The 17081-nt window shown below is 41.5% G+C and overlaps 1 protein-coding gene across 2 annotated transcripts in view; it reads left to right on the forward strand.

Annotated features, from left to right (window-relative positions):
- Nucleotides 1–17081, forward strand: part of sh3pxd2b (SH3 and PX domains 2B) — an 82020-nt gene that overhangs the window by 23497 nt on the left and 41442 nt on the right. For both annotated transcript variants that reach the window (XM_084075148.1, XM_084075149.1), the window contains exon 4: nt 10629–10705. In XM_084075148.1, coding sequence (XP_083931274.1) covers nt 10629–10705 — 77 coding nt within the window. The remainder of the gene's footprint in view (nt 1–10628; nt 10706–17081) is intronic.

Here is a 17081-nt window from a genome sequence, read left to right on the forward strand (position 1 = left end):
CATGCGCGCGCACACACACACACACACACACACACACACACACACACACACACACACACACACACACACACACATACCCTCTTTGTTCCTACCCTATCGCTTCTCTTTTCCTCTATCTGTTCTCCATTCATCTCTCTGTCTCTCCTCTGACTTAGTCTCTCAAGACAATTAAAATCACATTTACAATGTAGGCATTTAGCAGATGCTCTTATCCAGAGTGACTTACAAAGTGGAGTAAATGGCATGAACCCTAGCCAACACATGACAGGCTAATGGTCAAGTAAAGAGAGTGCAAAGAAAACTATTAAGTGCTACAAAGTAACTCGGATACAAAGTAAACATCACAACTACCATCTGTCAAAACAACAATGCTAATCTAAGTAGCATAATTAGCATCTTTGGACAAGCAAAGAGCATACGTCTATCTGAATAACATGCATATAGCATATTGCATATTGCATGTTGCTGTCCGACAGGAACCAGAACACTCCATTTTGACCTCATTGTGAGCTTGGAGGTCCATTCAGCTGTTCTTATCAATGATGAACAAAACCTCCTAACTCCACTTTTTTCATTTCCTGAAAAAGGAGCATTTTGGAGTTAGCTGGTTCCTGCCGGACAGCAGAGATATGTTAACTCAGAAAACAACATACATCTGGATGACATGGCTAGCATCTATCTAAATCAAGCAGTGATACAAGGAATGAGGAATGCTAGGGGGTGAGGTGCAGAGGTGGTGGAAAATGGGGAGTGAGTCTGTTAGCCCTGACTGGGTGGGGGGATCATTCCACCAGTGGTTGAAAAATTACAAAAATGTTTTACTTAAGTAAAAGTATCAATACTGCAATGTAGAAATTCTCTGTTCCAAATAAAAGTCCGTAATTCTAAATTTACTTGAGCGAAAGTACAAAAGTTTTGGCGTCAAAATGAACCAACGGTAAAGGTACTCCATATTTCACGTTTTCAAAATGTATACAAATCTTTTCAAAATAGACGTTCTACAAGCTCACAACCCGCCGCACCGCGACGCGTTGTGAGCTTGTAGATCGGAGCTTGTAGAACGGCTATTTTAAAATAACTGAAATATATATGGAGCTTAAGTGGTAAATGTAATTCAGTAATACAAATCTAAATCTAAAAAGTAATTAGTAACTACAGTTTTCAAATGAGTGTATAGTGGAGTAAAAGTACAATGTTTTCCTCAGAGATGTAGTGGAGTAGAAGTACAAGTATTGAAAATTGGAAATGCTCCACTGAAGTAAAAATACCTCAAAAATTGTACTTAAGTACAGTACTTAAGTACATTTACTTAGTTACTTTACACTGCTGCATTCCACGGCTTGGCTGCAGAGTCTGGGAAGCTTGGATAGTGTTGGCCAGTGTGTCGTAGGGAAGGGAAAGACAAAAGTCAAGACCTCACGCAGGATAGGAAATAATGGAATTTGTTACAAAGTCTGCCTGGTACTGTAGGTCAGGGGTCTTCAACGTTTTTCAGGCCAAGGACCCCTTAGCTGAGAGAGAGATGAAGCAGGGACCTCCCACTACATATTGTATAAAATTGTGTGGCAGATAAAACTCTTCCATAGTGTTTGTGTGAATACATCTTTTTGTTGGTTTGTTTATACATGATCTTTTCTATTAATTTGTTGGAATACACATGGAGTCGTTTTTCCCCCCTCGCCTCAACACCAAACCTCATTGCCGAAAATAGGCGATCTACAAGCTCACAATGCGTCGCAGATCGCCTATTTTCGGTCGAATGTCCCCCCCCCCAGAATAGTAGAATAGTAATGCTAGGGTTCAACTGGTTAAGTTCCTATCACACAAAAATGTGCGGCCCCCCCTGTAACTTTGGAGGACTCCCTAGGGGTCCTGGACCTCCTGTTGAAGACCCATACCATACTGCAGGTTGTGAAAACAGCAGAGCTGATCGGGGTGTGTGTGTGTGTGTGGCCTGGTTTGCCCATCGCAAGGAACCAGGCTGAATAACCTACCAGAATACACACTTTCTCGTGATCTCACTGTTTCCGTAAACCAAGCACAATTGTGTTTTTCCATCTTAAAAAAAATAAACCCTGATGTGTAGTGGTCTAAATTGCCTCTCTGTCTGGGCGTTTCTCAGCGCTGTACTGCAGGGCTAGTGCTACAAAATACAAGAGAGCCGAAGTTTAGTTTTCAACAAGAGCTTTGGTTTCACTTAAGTTGGTGTATTAGCGAACTGAGTTTGTAAGTGGTGAGAATGATATCTTATAGATGGATAGATAGAGTTGTTTTTGTTTTTGTAGTTTTGGGGAGAGAACGCCTCGCCCTTAAAGGTCCCACAGTGGATCCCCACCCACTCCCCCACCCCTTAGGAGGTGTGGGTGGAGGTTGAGGTGTGTTTCGGGGGTCTGGAACTCATTGAGGGGATCGCACACTCAAAACACATGATATGCGTGCCGTGCATGCATGTAGGCGCACACACACACACACACACACACACACACACACACACACACACACACACACACACACACACACACACACACACACACACACACACACACACACACACACACACACACACACACACACACACACACACACACACACACACACATGATGCATGTGCACATAGCACATGTACAGAGAGTCTGAGGGAGGGAAAGCAATAGAGAAAGGGATGAGGGAGAGAGGAAGGAAGCACGGCAGAGCTGTAGTTAGATGGAAATACAGTTATAAAAACCATGGTGACTGTTAGTCATAGTTTCCCCCTTTAAGTCCTCTCTGTCCTTTAGTTGCCCTTTACAGTTGGGGATGGAATATTGACTTTCTCTTAAGGTATACGCTCAGCTTCCCATGCACCACTTTCAACCTGGCGTCCCTATAGGGGAAAATGTAAAAAACTAAAACTAAACAACAATAATACATTACAAATAGCGAAAACAGGGCTTAAGTGGTTAACCCACCTGCAGTGCTGATTTTGACAGCAAATTGTGATTCAGTTTTAGTCATAATCTTTTGAATAAAATTCTATTTAGTTTTAGTCATATTTCAGTCATATTTTAGTCATCTGAAATGTTTTAGTTTTTGTCTAGTTTTAGTCGACTAAATATCATAAGATTTTAGTCGACTAAATCTACAGTTGATTTAGTCGTCTAAAATGTATGTTGGCGGTGCCTTGATGGCATCGTAATGGCTGATTTTACACTTGGTTGCATGCTGAAAATAGCCGATCTACAAGCTCACAACGCGTCGCAGCACGACGCGTTGTGAGCTTGTACAGTAGATCTGCTATTTTCAGAGCGCAACACCCGAGCGCAACCAAACTTACAATGACTTGTCTTTTAGTTCTACTGGATCTCTTCTCCACTAGTCCCTCACCAACATTTTAGTCTAGTTTTTATTTGTTGACGAAATTGTCAATATATTTAGTTTTAGTTGTAGTCATCATAGCTTAGTTTTTATTTCGGTTTTATTGCGTTTTCGTCAGTGAAAAAGGGTATAGTCAACGAACATTTTTGTCATAGTTTTAGTCAACGAAATCAACACTGCCCACCCGCTGTCTTTGTCCATGTGTCTGTCCAGCAAGCTTTGCAGTACCGACTCTCGCTATACACGCTACGTTGCCCTCCTGCAGTTTGAACTTTTTATGTTGCCTTTCTTTTGACGGTGAACTGGGTGACGTTTGTTCAGGTGGTTTCATTTAACTCTTCCACTCCATGTCTCTCCCCTTGTCAGATGTCTATGCCCCCCAAACCCCCACCCCCCACCCCGCCCACATGTCTGTCAGAGAGTGACAGGAAATACATTCTCTCTTATGTGCTCTCTGCATTTCCTCTGGGCTGCCGGCATTGCAAATTCACAGTCTGCCAAGGCGATCGATCACTGTCCGTAGATACACGCAGAGGCCAACTGGGATGCTCCGCTCGGTGACAATACAGTCCTCCTCTTTTAATGCCCACTAGGGCTAACACATGACATGTCATCATTCATGAGAACAGTAGACGCAGCCAAATGCCTTTTGTAAGGCTGGTATTTATGTATAGGATCTCTTTGTTCATTAGATCAGCGGTTAGTTAGTTAGGTTAGTTTATTTCTGACCTTTTTAGACAAACAAGTATAGTACAGCACATATCAGTAATGCACATTAAAATGGTCCAAAAAGGTGTAGGCTGAAGCTATAGCTTATTTTGCCTACCCCATTTAAATACAAAATCAAATATTAAAACAGATCAATGAACATAGTTTCATAATTTGAATTAACACAACTGAAAAACAATTGATAAATATGTTTCCTAATCCAAGTAAGAAAAGAACAAACAAAAACAAAAGAAAACATCTAAGTGATAACAAAATTATTGTCACAAGGCTGTCCTGTTACGTATGTCACTCTGTCCGTAATGACAATTTGGTGCTCAAATGCCAAGGACACTGACAGTGAATCACACAGCTAGACGATGTACACCTCTAGACTGCCCTTGTTAAACACGATATTGCCTTGAGTATTGCCTTATTACAGATTTCCCTCAAGAAGCACGAGGTGAACAGCATGGGTCTGGTTTGTTTAGGAACTTGTCTTAGGTTTCCTCAGTTGAAACGTTTGAGCTCAAATAGCCTCAAAATTGGATCACCTAATGGGAGGCAGGTACGTAAATTACGTTGGGTTAGAATAGCGAGCAATGTTTGTTAATAGTAATGACACTTCAGTTAAATGGGTGCGCCACCTGAATAAATACATTTATTTATTTTTCCATTGTATACGATGGTCAAAAGTCTTTCATCGACAGGGCCAAAGTCTGGTGTGAGAACTCAGACCAAACTAACAAGGTGCGGAAGCGGTTTTCCTGTCAGGAGTTGGTTTGTTCAAGGCCCCGAGCTGTATTTTTACTCCTGTAGTATAGTCACATCAGCAAAGTAGTCTGTCTGCCACGGCGCTGTGTCTACAGCGATGTACGTCTGCTGGACTTTCCTGCCAAGTTTCCTCACCAAAGTCTAGTTTATCATCTTCACGCACCATACTTGACCTTTTGGAGCCGTGTTTTGACAATTCTTGACTGAGTCCTGGAAGATACTGTTCTTGATGCAGCACTCAAGGGCTTTCCTTGGCAACGACTGCAGATAATATAAATGTCTTCTCTGCAGAATGCTTTTTTGACAAACTATTCCATTTGCTCTGTGTAAAAAAAACGTACATCGTCCACTAATGAATGATAACACTTTTACACACTGGATCCTCTAACTATACTAGTCTAGAGGGACTGAACGATCATTTTAAGGCACTGGTTTATAGTATTTTGGAAATGAACTCTTCAGTTTTGTTATTTGTTGCTGGAACATTTAACAACCCGTGTTATAAAATAACAACGTAAATAAATATCCAAACTGTATACTTCTCTGGCTGCATACGTCTGTTCCTGGCACTGTAAGAGACCCAGACCTTCAGAGGTTGATGTATTCATGACACAAGCCAACTTCCACTCACCCCTTCTGCTCCTCAAGCCAGATCTCCAGGCAGACGTACAGACCTACCTGTTGTACTGGAACACTGGTTCTCAAGAGACATTGAGATGTGATATATTCACATTGGAAATACACATGCACTTTAATAGTATGTGCAATATTCATTTATGTGGAATCCTATGGGTCTAGGGTTTCATGTGAAATAGAATCGGGATATTTGTGTGATACGTACATTTTAATATTTTAAATGGTTTGGCCAATTATTTTAGTGTTAATTATGATATTCATTTGAAACATTGCTGAGTTTATTCTAGTTAAGGTTATGAATTGTGGTGTTTTTGACATAGCCATTGTAACGTAAGATTGTTCTGCTGTGCATCTCTGATGTAAAGTTATGAATGACGAGGAACTTGAACTTGAACATGGTCTGGGGACTCCAAAGGGTCCTTGAGTTGGTTCTAGAGGGTCCCTAGCTAAATGTAACAAATGGGGCCAAATGGACGGTCTACAGTATTTGGCTCCATTTTGTACCCACTCAGAGTTAAATAAATGCTCAGGGTTTTACAGTGTAGATTGGGGTCTCAGAGATCAAAACCCCATCAAATGGGGTCCGTGGCCTCACGCAGTGGTTTTCAAACCTTTTGTGCCCAATGCACAAGTCATAATCTCAAGCAGATATCTGTATTTATAGTGAAAATAGCCTACCTACAAGCTCACAACGCAACACATTGTGACACATTCTGAGGTGTAGATTGTAAATCTGCTATTTTCAAAGAGTTTTTGAAAATAAATAAACAATTAAATACATTAAATTAACATTTCCGCCTATATTGAGATGCACAAAATAGTGACGCCAGGTTGAAAGTGGTAAACACATTTGTCTAATGGTTGGTATTGGCATATGAGTGCGCACAAATGACTGATGTAATAGTAAATTCATAGCTTTTTGTATTTAGTTATACTGCAATAAAATGCATGATTGTCAAAAAAATATCAAGGTACACCTGGACTTGTTTCATTGGCAGCAGACTATTTGGGAATAACTGGTCTAATAACTTGGTCTAATGCATAATCAAAGTGGGGGTCCTTGAAATGAAAAAGGTTTGTCCTGAATTACTGGCAAGTGGCAAGATCAAAGAAAAATAACGTATGCATCATGCACATGCCTTTCTCAAGGTCTCGCTTCCCCCTCAGCGTTGGCGAAAGCAATAATTGTCTTTGTCCAGTCGGAGTGTGTTGGGCATACCTGTAATTACCACATACACAAGTACACACATGCTCATGCTTCAGTTCTGACCTCCGCACACGTGCACTACAAACATTGATTTTAGCGGAAATAAGGGCGTTTTAGGCTAGTGGTCCTTTTTTCATTTCAAGGGCTCCAATTTGATATGCATCAGATGGATCATTTGAAAATAGTTAGTCCCAAATCCCCCTCGAGACTCGAGTAGCACGAGGGGAGGGAGGCACAACATATTAACCCATTACGACCGGGAACGCATCTGTGTCATCTTAAGATTTTTTTTAGCTATTCATAAATAGCAGATCTACAAGCTCATAGCGCGGCACCGAATGCTTCTGGGGGTCCCTGGAACAAAATATTTTACAAATGTTTGCTCAAATAATTTTTCACGATTAACAAAAAAATTGTAGATCTACAAGCTCATGAGCTTGTATCTCCGGCTATTTTTTAATAGCCCAAAGAAATCTTAAAAATGACACACGATGCGTTCCCGGTCTTAACGGGTTAAAAAGTCTGGTACACACAGTGACACACAGAGACTCACTGTAGAGCTGACTTAAGAAGGTAGCGGGAAAGAAAGGCCTTTTATTCCCTCTCCCCACCCCCACCCCATCTCCCTAACTCCTCTCAGGACCCACCCCACCCGTCTTCAAGCAGCCCCTGGGCTCCAAAAAGCGGCGGTGTCTGTTTATCCTTGCTTTTTTTTTTATACCAGAACAGGGCCTTTTCATCGGGGCTGCATGCTGCTGCTGCTGCTGCACCCATGAGCCCCACCACTGCCTCCACCGCGCATACAGAGTGGGCCAGTGTTGAGTCAACGTTCTGCGTTCTGACCCCCAGAGAACTTTTGGGAAAGACTGTCAAGAGCACTTTTCTCTTTTTTTAGAGAAGTGACGAGAACGCAAGAGACAGAGGAAGAAAGGGAGGGTGGGGGAAGGGGGGAGGGTTTGACTTTCAAGTCTCTGAGCTCTTCAAAGTCTTACAAGAGGCGGAGGAAGAGAATAAACAGTCTAACTTTAGGTATTCTGTCATCGACGACACGTCACCGGCACCTTCAATGACACAGAGTGTGTCTGCTATGTAATTCTGTCCACTTTATAGGCACGATTCTCCTTTTTCCTCTTGTGTAGAAACGTCTTTAGGATTTATGGTTGAAACGGTCATTCATCTGTTCTCATCATCATTTTCTGAACCTGTATGCCTTCTGACTGTATTTGTGCCACTCATAAACACATTATAATCAACGTTTATTATTATTTGAATGAATAAAATGTTATTTTAACCAATTTGTATGATAGAGGTTGTTTGAATACAATAACTAAATGAGTGCATTTGCAATGGTTGGAGGTGGTCTCTGTGCTCTTCCATAGAGAAATGTAGACCCCGGTGTCGGGGAGGACACCACCTGGTTGACAAGTAGTACCGCCTGAAGCTCTATACTCGCAGGGTTAGAATCCTGGGTAGGGCATACAATTTACACAGATTGCAGCCGTAACGCTGACAAGTGTGCCGTGTTGGTACTAGTAGGCATGAGTTACATGTATGAAACGTCTGTCCTACTAAGAATAAACAGAGTGAGCTGCTTCAAGTGAAGGAAATGCAGATGAATGGGATTTCCGCTTCACTGTTCCCCCACCCCCTCACCCACCCACCTTCTCCCCCACCTGAGTCAGCTAATAGATGTGGTCGTGGTGAGGATGTCTGGGGTTTTGGAGGCGGACTGGACTTGTGTGTGCGTTTGTGTGTGTGTGTGTGTGTGTGTGCAGCGATTGTGTGGTGGAAGACATACTATGATTCTTTACTTAAGTGAAACTATGATTCTTTACTTAAGTGAAAGTAATGCTGCAATGTAGCAATACTCTGTCACAAGCAAAAGTATTGTATTTGCAATTTTACTTGAGAAAAAGTACAAAAGTAGCCTATAGGTATCAAAATATAATTAAAGTACCAAAGTGAAAGCTTTTTTGAAAATAGCTTATTCTACAAGTTCACAACGCGCTGCGATGTGACACTTTGTGAGCTTGTAAATCAGCGTTTTTTTTTATATAGCTGAAGTATAAAATAGTGCTGAATTGGTTAATGCGAGTTCTGAAATAATAATCTAAAGTAAAAGTAACTAGTAACTAAAGCTGTCAAACCATTTTAGTGGAGTGAGAAGTTGTTTTTTTTTGCCACTGAGATGTAATGGAGTAGAAGTTTAAAGAATTGAAACATGGACTTGCTGAAGCAAAGTAAAAGTATGCCAAAAATAATCTATACTTAAGTACAGTACCTGAGTAAATATACTTACTTTCCAGCAGTTCATTTTGGATCAGATGCATCATGACTGTTTCTCTCTTTCCCTCTCTCTCTCTCCCCCTCCCCCTCTCTCTCTAACTAGCATGCACAAATACGCACACAAACACACTTACGGTGCACACACACAAAGCAGACACGTGTATCCTGCGGTTTGGGAGCCCTGAGAGCCGAGCCAAGTCTGCAGAGAAGAAGCCATTTCAGGCAGCATGGATTCTAAGGAGGAGGGCCTGGAGAGAGAGAAAGAGAGAGAGAGAGACCTCTCCAATGAGATCTCCACAGTGATAGTCATGTTTCACTTAGTCCGCCTTAAAGGCTCTCTTAACAAATACCATAAGCCCGTTGGTACCGTAACCTCTGAAAAACCATGTCACCTTTTGTGCCCTTTTGTTCTTTTTACAGCAGTGGTTCCCAACCTTTTTCCTAGATCGGGGCCTGCTTGAAAATCCCAAAAGCGTTTGCTAACCCAACCGCCTGACCACTCAGAAAGGCAGCCTTTCGGCCATCAGTGCATTTTACAAGAGCATGTTTATTTGAATGATCAATCAATCGAGTGTGTTCCGGCTTGGATCAGTGGAACTAACGTAGTATACTTTCAGTTCATATTTATCGGCATCCATCACAAAGAAAAAACGTATTTTTCAAGTTTTTTAAGAAAAAATACCATAATTTTTTTTTCATATGTTTTTTTTAAATATTAATGTTATATTGTCATTACAATCTTAATGTGTCGCCAATTATTTGGGGGCCCATTTGGCATACCCTCACAGCCCACCAGTCGGCCCCGCCCCGCAGGTCGGGAATCAATGTTTTACAGCCTCGACTTAATGTCGAGTTCACAAGCGTACATTGTGGCTGTCTGACCGCTCGAGAGATCCCTCACCAGCTACAAACCAAGTAGAAAATGGTATGCTGGCTGTTGTAACTTCCTGCTTGACCATAAAAGTAACACAAAAAAAAAAGTTATCCCCTTTTCTTTTTAAGAGGCCTATTTGTAGTCATTTCTTGTTATTGTTATGGCTGCCCCAGAACCCCCACATACCAGCGCTTGTATGCGACTGAAGATAAGCATGGCGGGGAAGTGGTTTTTAGATAGTCACACATAATGGCCATAATTTGGGTTCCCAAAATCATTTATTCATAAGCGAGAAAAGGCCAGCGTCTCCCACAGCTCTCGGCGCTGTCAGACTGACATTATTGATGGGCCTATACCGTATCAGCCTCTGTCTGCATTCTAATGGACTGATGTTGTCCAGGACCGGCATCGTGCCCTCATCGACCCCCCGTTGGAAGTTCTCGCAACGCATTAAGAAGCTCTGGATGAGGGAGAGCGTCAGCCAAATGCCAAAGCTGTAATTCTTTTTTGCATTGTAATGACGTGATGTGTCGTTTGACTTTTATAGATATTTTTGTGAACGCTTGTTCACAAAAATTGTTATTCGTGAGGCAATATTACAAACAATGAACCCCTTATGAGCAGATTATGATCGCGTGGGTTCCCATTATATATTTATTTTCAAAAAGCCCAACGAAAAGCAACTGTATTGACAGCTGAAACTGCTTATAAGAATGGCTGCTATGTTCCTGCATGCATAGGCCTATAGTACAGTACAGTACCTAATGACTTTTGTCCCTGATTTTATTCCAGGAAAAATCCTTTTCAGAAGGAGCCACATCAGGGATGTCGCCATGAAACGGCTGAGGCCCATCAATGAGTACTGCGGGGTGAGTAGAGTACACTGAAATTAATCAATGGGTACTGCAGAGTAGATTGGAATGAAAAAACTCAGTGTTAATCAACTGGGTGTCTGCAAATGTAACCGAACGGACCACGTTTTTGGTTACATTTGTGGACCCGTTAGGGTCCATTTTAACCTGACCATGCCAGAGGTGGCGGTATTGAGTAACCAGGTTCCTCAAGCTGTGAAACAATGTGTGGAGCAAGCTGTTTGGATCTGGTAGCGTCAGGTTAGGTCCATTTGGTTCCATTTGTACACTCTCAGAGTTACAGTCCCATAAGGGTCCATTTGGTTCCTGTCCATCATTTAGCTGGGGACCCCCTGGAACCCCCTCAAGTACCCCTTGGGGTCCCCGGACCCCACTTTGAGAACCAATGTACTAAAGACTATAAAATTGGGACCCAATGTCTCCCTGCTTGGCATTCTGCAAGAGTCTGCATCAAGGGTTGCATTTGGGGGTAAGTCCCTGTGACTCCCTGTGATTTCGTACACTCTCAGAGTTACACACCTGTAAGGGGCCATTTGGAAGCCCATGAGGGTCCCTGGACCCCAACTGTAGACCCACTGGTGTAGCAGAGTGTTTCCAGTGGGCCAACATGCACAATATCAGCACCCTGACTCTGTTTGACCAGAATGGAACAGAGCCTTCATTAGTATCATTGGTAACACCTGTGAATGTCTTCATAATATGGCTGCTGTGAATAGAGCCTATTACATGATCAGCTACTAGAAGTAAAGGAACACGAGAAACACAGTGCTGCTGATCTCGCTGGAAAAGCGACAGTTACGTATAGCATCCAGTGATCCAATTCTAGCTTTGTATTGCGTAGGGAAATGGAAAAAATGACCCCTGTTTGGCTGTTTCTCATTGGCCACAGTTACATGGACACTCATGTATTCATTCAGAATGAATTCATTCCGAATGAACTCATTCTGAATGGAGGAATCTGATCCACTCACCTGTTTACATGGGACCTGAATAAAAGTATTCCTCGTTTACACGACCAAAGCATTCATTCAGAATATAACTTTTGACATGCGCAAAGTGGTTCCCGCCTACGCCCGGGCATGGACCAGGGGCCACTACCCGGAGCAGAGCTTCCCCTGGTGGGCATGGGAGGAGGCAATAGCCCCCTTTTGCCTCCGCGGCGGCGGAGGTCTATCGGTCGTAGGCAGGCCGGTAAGCAACGCACCGACTCCTGGCCAGGCAGCGTTGTATGCGGTGCAAGCCCGTGTTCCTTTGTCATCGCCGTTTTAATGCAAAAGTAGCAGATCTACAAGTTCAGACCAGTTTCTTTTTTTGTATTGGTACCAGACACGGTAAAACGTAGGCTAGCCTATAGTATTTGTCACATTTCTCATGTAGGTACCGTACGATGATGTCATCGCGCATTCGCACATGGTCATTATAATGAGAGAGAGAGAGAGAGAGAGAGAGAGAGAGAGAGAGAGAGAGAGAGAGAGAGAGAGAGAGAGAGAGAGAGAGAGAGAGAGAGAGAGAGAGAGAGAGAGAGAGAGAGAGAGAGAGAGAGAGAGAGAGAGAGAGAGAGAGAGAGAGAGAGAGAGAGAGAGAGAGAGAGAGAGAGAGAGAGAGAGAGAGAGAGAGAGAGAGAGAGAGAGAGAGAGAGAGAGAGAGAGAGAGAGAGAGAGAAACACTACAGTCTATGATCAATGCGTTTCTGCGTTTACGTGTGGATAGGGATTTTAAAACAAAAATCTTTGTCATGTGGCCAGGGATTCTTTTTAAAAACTGAGGACTAAAATACCTGTTTAGAAAAAGATCCCAGCAATCCTCAGAGCGTCCGTTCTCCTGGACAAGTCTGGGCTTAACCATTACAGGCTTATTAAATGACGCTATTAGAATCATTAATTTTATCCCGCAGGAGCGAGCGCTTCTCAGCACCAACCGTGGCTGAATTAGAGATTTGATAGGTCATTTTTGGACAATTCTGACAGCCCTACTAAGCACAGACATGCGCAAAGGAATGCATGTATTCCAAACGGACAGGAGCGTTTGGAATAAAGTGTTTACATGGTCAATTCCGATTGATTTAACCCGATTCAAACGGTCTATACCACCCCTCCTATTCCGAATGAAAATGCATTCGGGTCAGACTGGAATGGAATATTCTATTCCAATTGGGGTGTTTACATGAGCAAATCTATTCGGAATGAATTCATCCATTCATCCATTCCGAATAGAAGTGTATTCATTCCGAATACAACTGTCCATGTAACTGTGGCCATTGAGAGCACGATAAGTTAAATTGAGAGTGACCAGGAAAATCTGGTAACCACCACTGCTGCACGCATTGAGCTGTGTCTATTCTAGATGTGTCCATTGCCCCGTCTCAGTGAACGGCAGACATCACCTGCTCTGCTTCTCCTCACAGATATTATATCTGTCAAACAGAGACATTCAGTTAGCCTTGTTTCAAGTTCCACAGGCTCTGCAAGATCAAAGGGTCTCACGTCTGTTTCAAGCGGGGCATGTCATTCTAAGCACAAATTTACCAAAAATGTACAAAAATAGCCGATCTACAAGCTCCAACGGGTCGCGGTGTGCGCTTGTAGATCGGCTATTTTCACCATGTTTCACCATATTATAGCCGAGTGAAATATAATTTCATTTGTATGTTTTAAAATATACACATTTTGGTTGAAAATGGCTTTGGAAAATTCCTGTCTGCACATATACTTCAGGTATATTTTGGCCTTCCCTTATAAGAGCATCCTACAATATATTTCTTGCCCATTGTTTGTATATATATTTTTAACCCATTAAGACCTGGAACGCATCTGTGTCACTTCTTGATTTGAGCTAAAAAGCATTATTTTACACTTTGGCTATTCAAACATAGCAGATGTACAATATCTGCTATTTTTGAAAAATCGTGAAAATGTGTGCAAATCTTTGAATATATATTGTTTTCAAGCGAACATTTTTAACTCAAATCTTTGCTTCTGGGGGTCCCTGGAACAAAATATTTTGAGATGGGGGTCAGCGGCCAAATACATATCATTTAGGGGGTCCTTGACATGAAAAGGTTTGAGCACCACTGATATAGAAACATACGTTTTTCAGAAAACTGTTGGAACTTAGAAGACATTTGTAGAATCGGCTTCAGGTCTTAATGGGTTAATGCCGTCGTGGCGAAAGAATGGACTTGAAGTTCCACGAGTTGTACTGCGTGTGGAAATGAAACCATACTTTACTGTGCGTATGCTCTGTAATATGTTATCACTTTGACAGTTCAATTAGGCAACAGTAACCTGTATGAGAGAGAGCGGTACATGCATAGCATGAGATATTGCCACCGTTGTGATGCAGGCAGATAACCCACAATTTAGTGGGTCTTTAACAGATGCTCTTATCCAGAGTGACAACAAGGTAAATAATCACATAGAATGCAGAGAGAACAGTGTAGTGCTCCAAGAAACTAGGATAGTATAGAGGTAAACCATGAACCTAGCATCTGTCTTAACAATAAGATATCTGAGTAACAAGCTGTACATTGAACATATAGGATACCAGGTAAACAAGGAACCTGGCTTCTGTCTAAATATCATGCTATCTAAATTACATGCTTAACAGGTCAAGAAAACAAACCTAAACAAAAACACGAGAACAAGTCACCAATGTCTGCATAGTAGCGGTATCTTGGTCAGTCGCTAGCATGAATGAAGGCAGAAGGTGGTAGGAAGAGGTACAGGGAGAGTGAAGTGCCAGGGGGTCAGTGGTGGAAAAAGTATTCAAATGTTTTACTTAAGTAAAAGTATCAATAATGCAATGTAGAAGTACTCTGTTACAAGTGAAAGTTCAGAATTCAAAATTTACTTGAGTAAAAGTATTGGTATCAAAATGTATTTAAAGTACGAAAAGTAAAAGTGCTAAAATGTTTGAAAATAGCAGATCTACAAGCTCACAACGCGTCGCGATGCGACGCGTTGTGAGCTTGTAGATCGGCTATTTTCAAATAGCCTAGGTATAAAATTGTAGTGGAGTAAAAGTACAATATTTGCCTCTGAGATGTAGTGGAGTAGAAGTAAAAGTATAGACAATTGGAAATACTCCAGTGAAGTAAAAGTATCTCAAAATTGTACTTAAGTACAGTACTTGAGTAAATGTACCTAGTTACTTTACACCACTGCAGGGGGTCAGGTGGAGTCTGAAGAAGTCAGTCTTCAGATTACGGCGGAAGAGTTGGAGTGAATCTCCTCCAGTTCTGACTGCAATGGGCAGTTTAGGAGGGAGAAGAGTCACAGTTGTGTGTTATCAAAATTTAAACAACCAAAACCACTTCATTACAGTTTTAGGTGGCTGTGCATAGGGCACGGGTAAGCTAAATAATGGATGTGTTGGAGTGCAGTTATCATGAGATATTAGCACTCTTTAGAAAGCCTCTCGGAACTAACTTTGGTATACTGTGATTTTTGATAACTGATATTTGATCAAGAGCTTGCCTGAAAATACAATGATTTTTCTTTTTTTAATGATCTGTGGATAGCAGAAAAACATTATCTCATCTACAACCTCACAATGTGGCACATCCGTGACACGTCGTGAGCTTGTAGATCGGCTAGTATCGGCCCGTGACACTGTCGTGTGACGAAGTATAAAACGGCGTAACCACTTAAACCCCAGCATCGGTAATCTGGGGAAAGTTCTCCCAGAAGCAAATATTTAATGTAACGAAAACCGGAAAGTCACCAGTATAGACTAAGCATGGTTTAAGTCTTTGTCTGCATTATTTTTTTTCTGGTCTTCCTCTCCATCTCCAATCATATTCTGACAGGGTTACATGCACACTGTACAATCCAAATCATATAAGCTTGACCACCTCAGAATGTGCTCTGGATAATGAGCAAAGTAGACTTAATTTTGTGCCCGGAATTTGCTGACTGAGGTCTGCAGTAGCTCTGCTGTAAGATTTCCGGGAATGTACAATCCCATTGTTTTTTTGTTTTTTCAAGATCATTGTGTTATTTATATACATATTACATTTATACATATATATATTTATATATATATATTTATGTGTAATCTGTGCATCCACCTCAACAGGTCTTAGATGCTTCTTTGTTTTTGGGTGCTACATCTGCAGAGGTTACGGGCAGTGTTGATTTTGTGCGACGCGTTGTGAGCTTGTATATTGTCTATTTTAAGCATACAACCAAGTGTAAAATCAACCATTACAACGCCATCAAGGCATCGCCAAAATACATTTTTGTCGACTAAATCAACTATAGATTTAGTCAACTAAAATCTTATGATATTTAGTCGACTAAAAGTAGACTAACAGTAAAACATTTCAGATGACTCAAATATGACAAAAAGGAAATGGACTTTTATTCAAAAGACTATGACTTAAACTAAATCAAAATTTGCTGTCAAAATCAACACTGGTTAGGGGCCTTGTCTCAGTTGGTTTGTCATGCTGTGATTTGACTATCTGGTTCTCCATGAGCTTGGCCAAAGGCAAAGAACTTGCTTAGTGCTGAGCTTGCTCCAGTCAGCATAATGTCCACAGCCCACAGCCCGTGTTGTTGTTTGTTTTTAAAGGCCCCTCCTTAAGGGCCTGTAAAACATTCGTCTCTCAGCCTGACTGACGTGGGGGGATTGAGCTTGTTTGTTGGAAGGTAGTTCCAACATGCCTCCTTTTGTGTTCACTCGTTGTTTGCATTTGAGCAGATGTTTTCATCCAAGACGAGAGAGAGAGAACAAGTCATTAAAACAATGCAGTTCAAAATGACTGTACAGCCAAGTAAAACACTTGCTGAAAGATGTTGTTGTCACTTCTGACCTCCTCAACTAAAGAAAACAAAGTATCTCAAGGTTTGTTGCCATTAAGCGAGACCATTGGTGGAAGAAGCACTCGGATGTTTTACGGAAGTAAAAGGCCTGTTTTCAAAATGTGACTTGAGTGAATGTACTCAAGTATTCAAAATATATATAGCATCAAAATATATACTTACAGTACCAAAGTAAAAATACAAACATTTGTCAATCTACAACACTCGCAACATGTCATGATGTGATGCGTTTTGAGCTTATAGATAAAATAGGGTTGTCAGATAATTGTAGTGAAGTAAAAAGTACAATATTTTTCCTCTGAGATGTACTGGAGTGGAAGTTTTAAGTATATCAAAATGGGAATTCTCAAGTAAACTAAACATACCTTAAAACTGCACTAATGTTCAGTACTTGAGTAAATGAGCGAGAGCATGTGTTTATGTGTGTGACATTTAAGCTTGATTTATACTTAGTTTCACGTTGGTGTTGCATGCCATAAATAGCAGATCTACAAGCTCACAACGCATCACGAACGTGACGCGTTGTGAGCTTGTAGATCTGCTATTTA

This window comes from Gymnoscopelus microlampas, assembly GCF_963454915.1.
Source record: "Gymnoscopelus microlampas genome assembly, chromosome: 12".
In the NCBI taxonomy this organism is placed as follows: domain Eukaryota; kingdom Metazoa; phylum Chordata; class Actinopteri; order Myctophiformes; family Myctophidae; genus Gymnoscopelus; species Gymnoscopelus microlampas.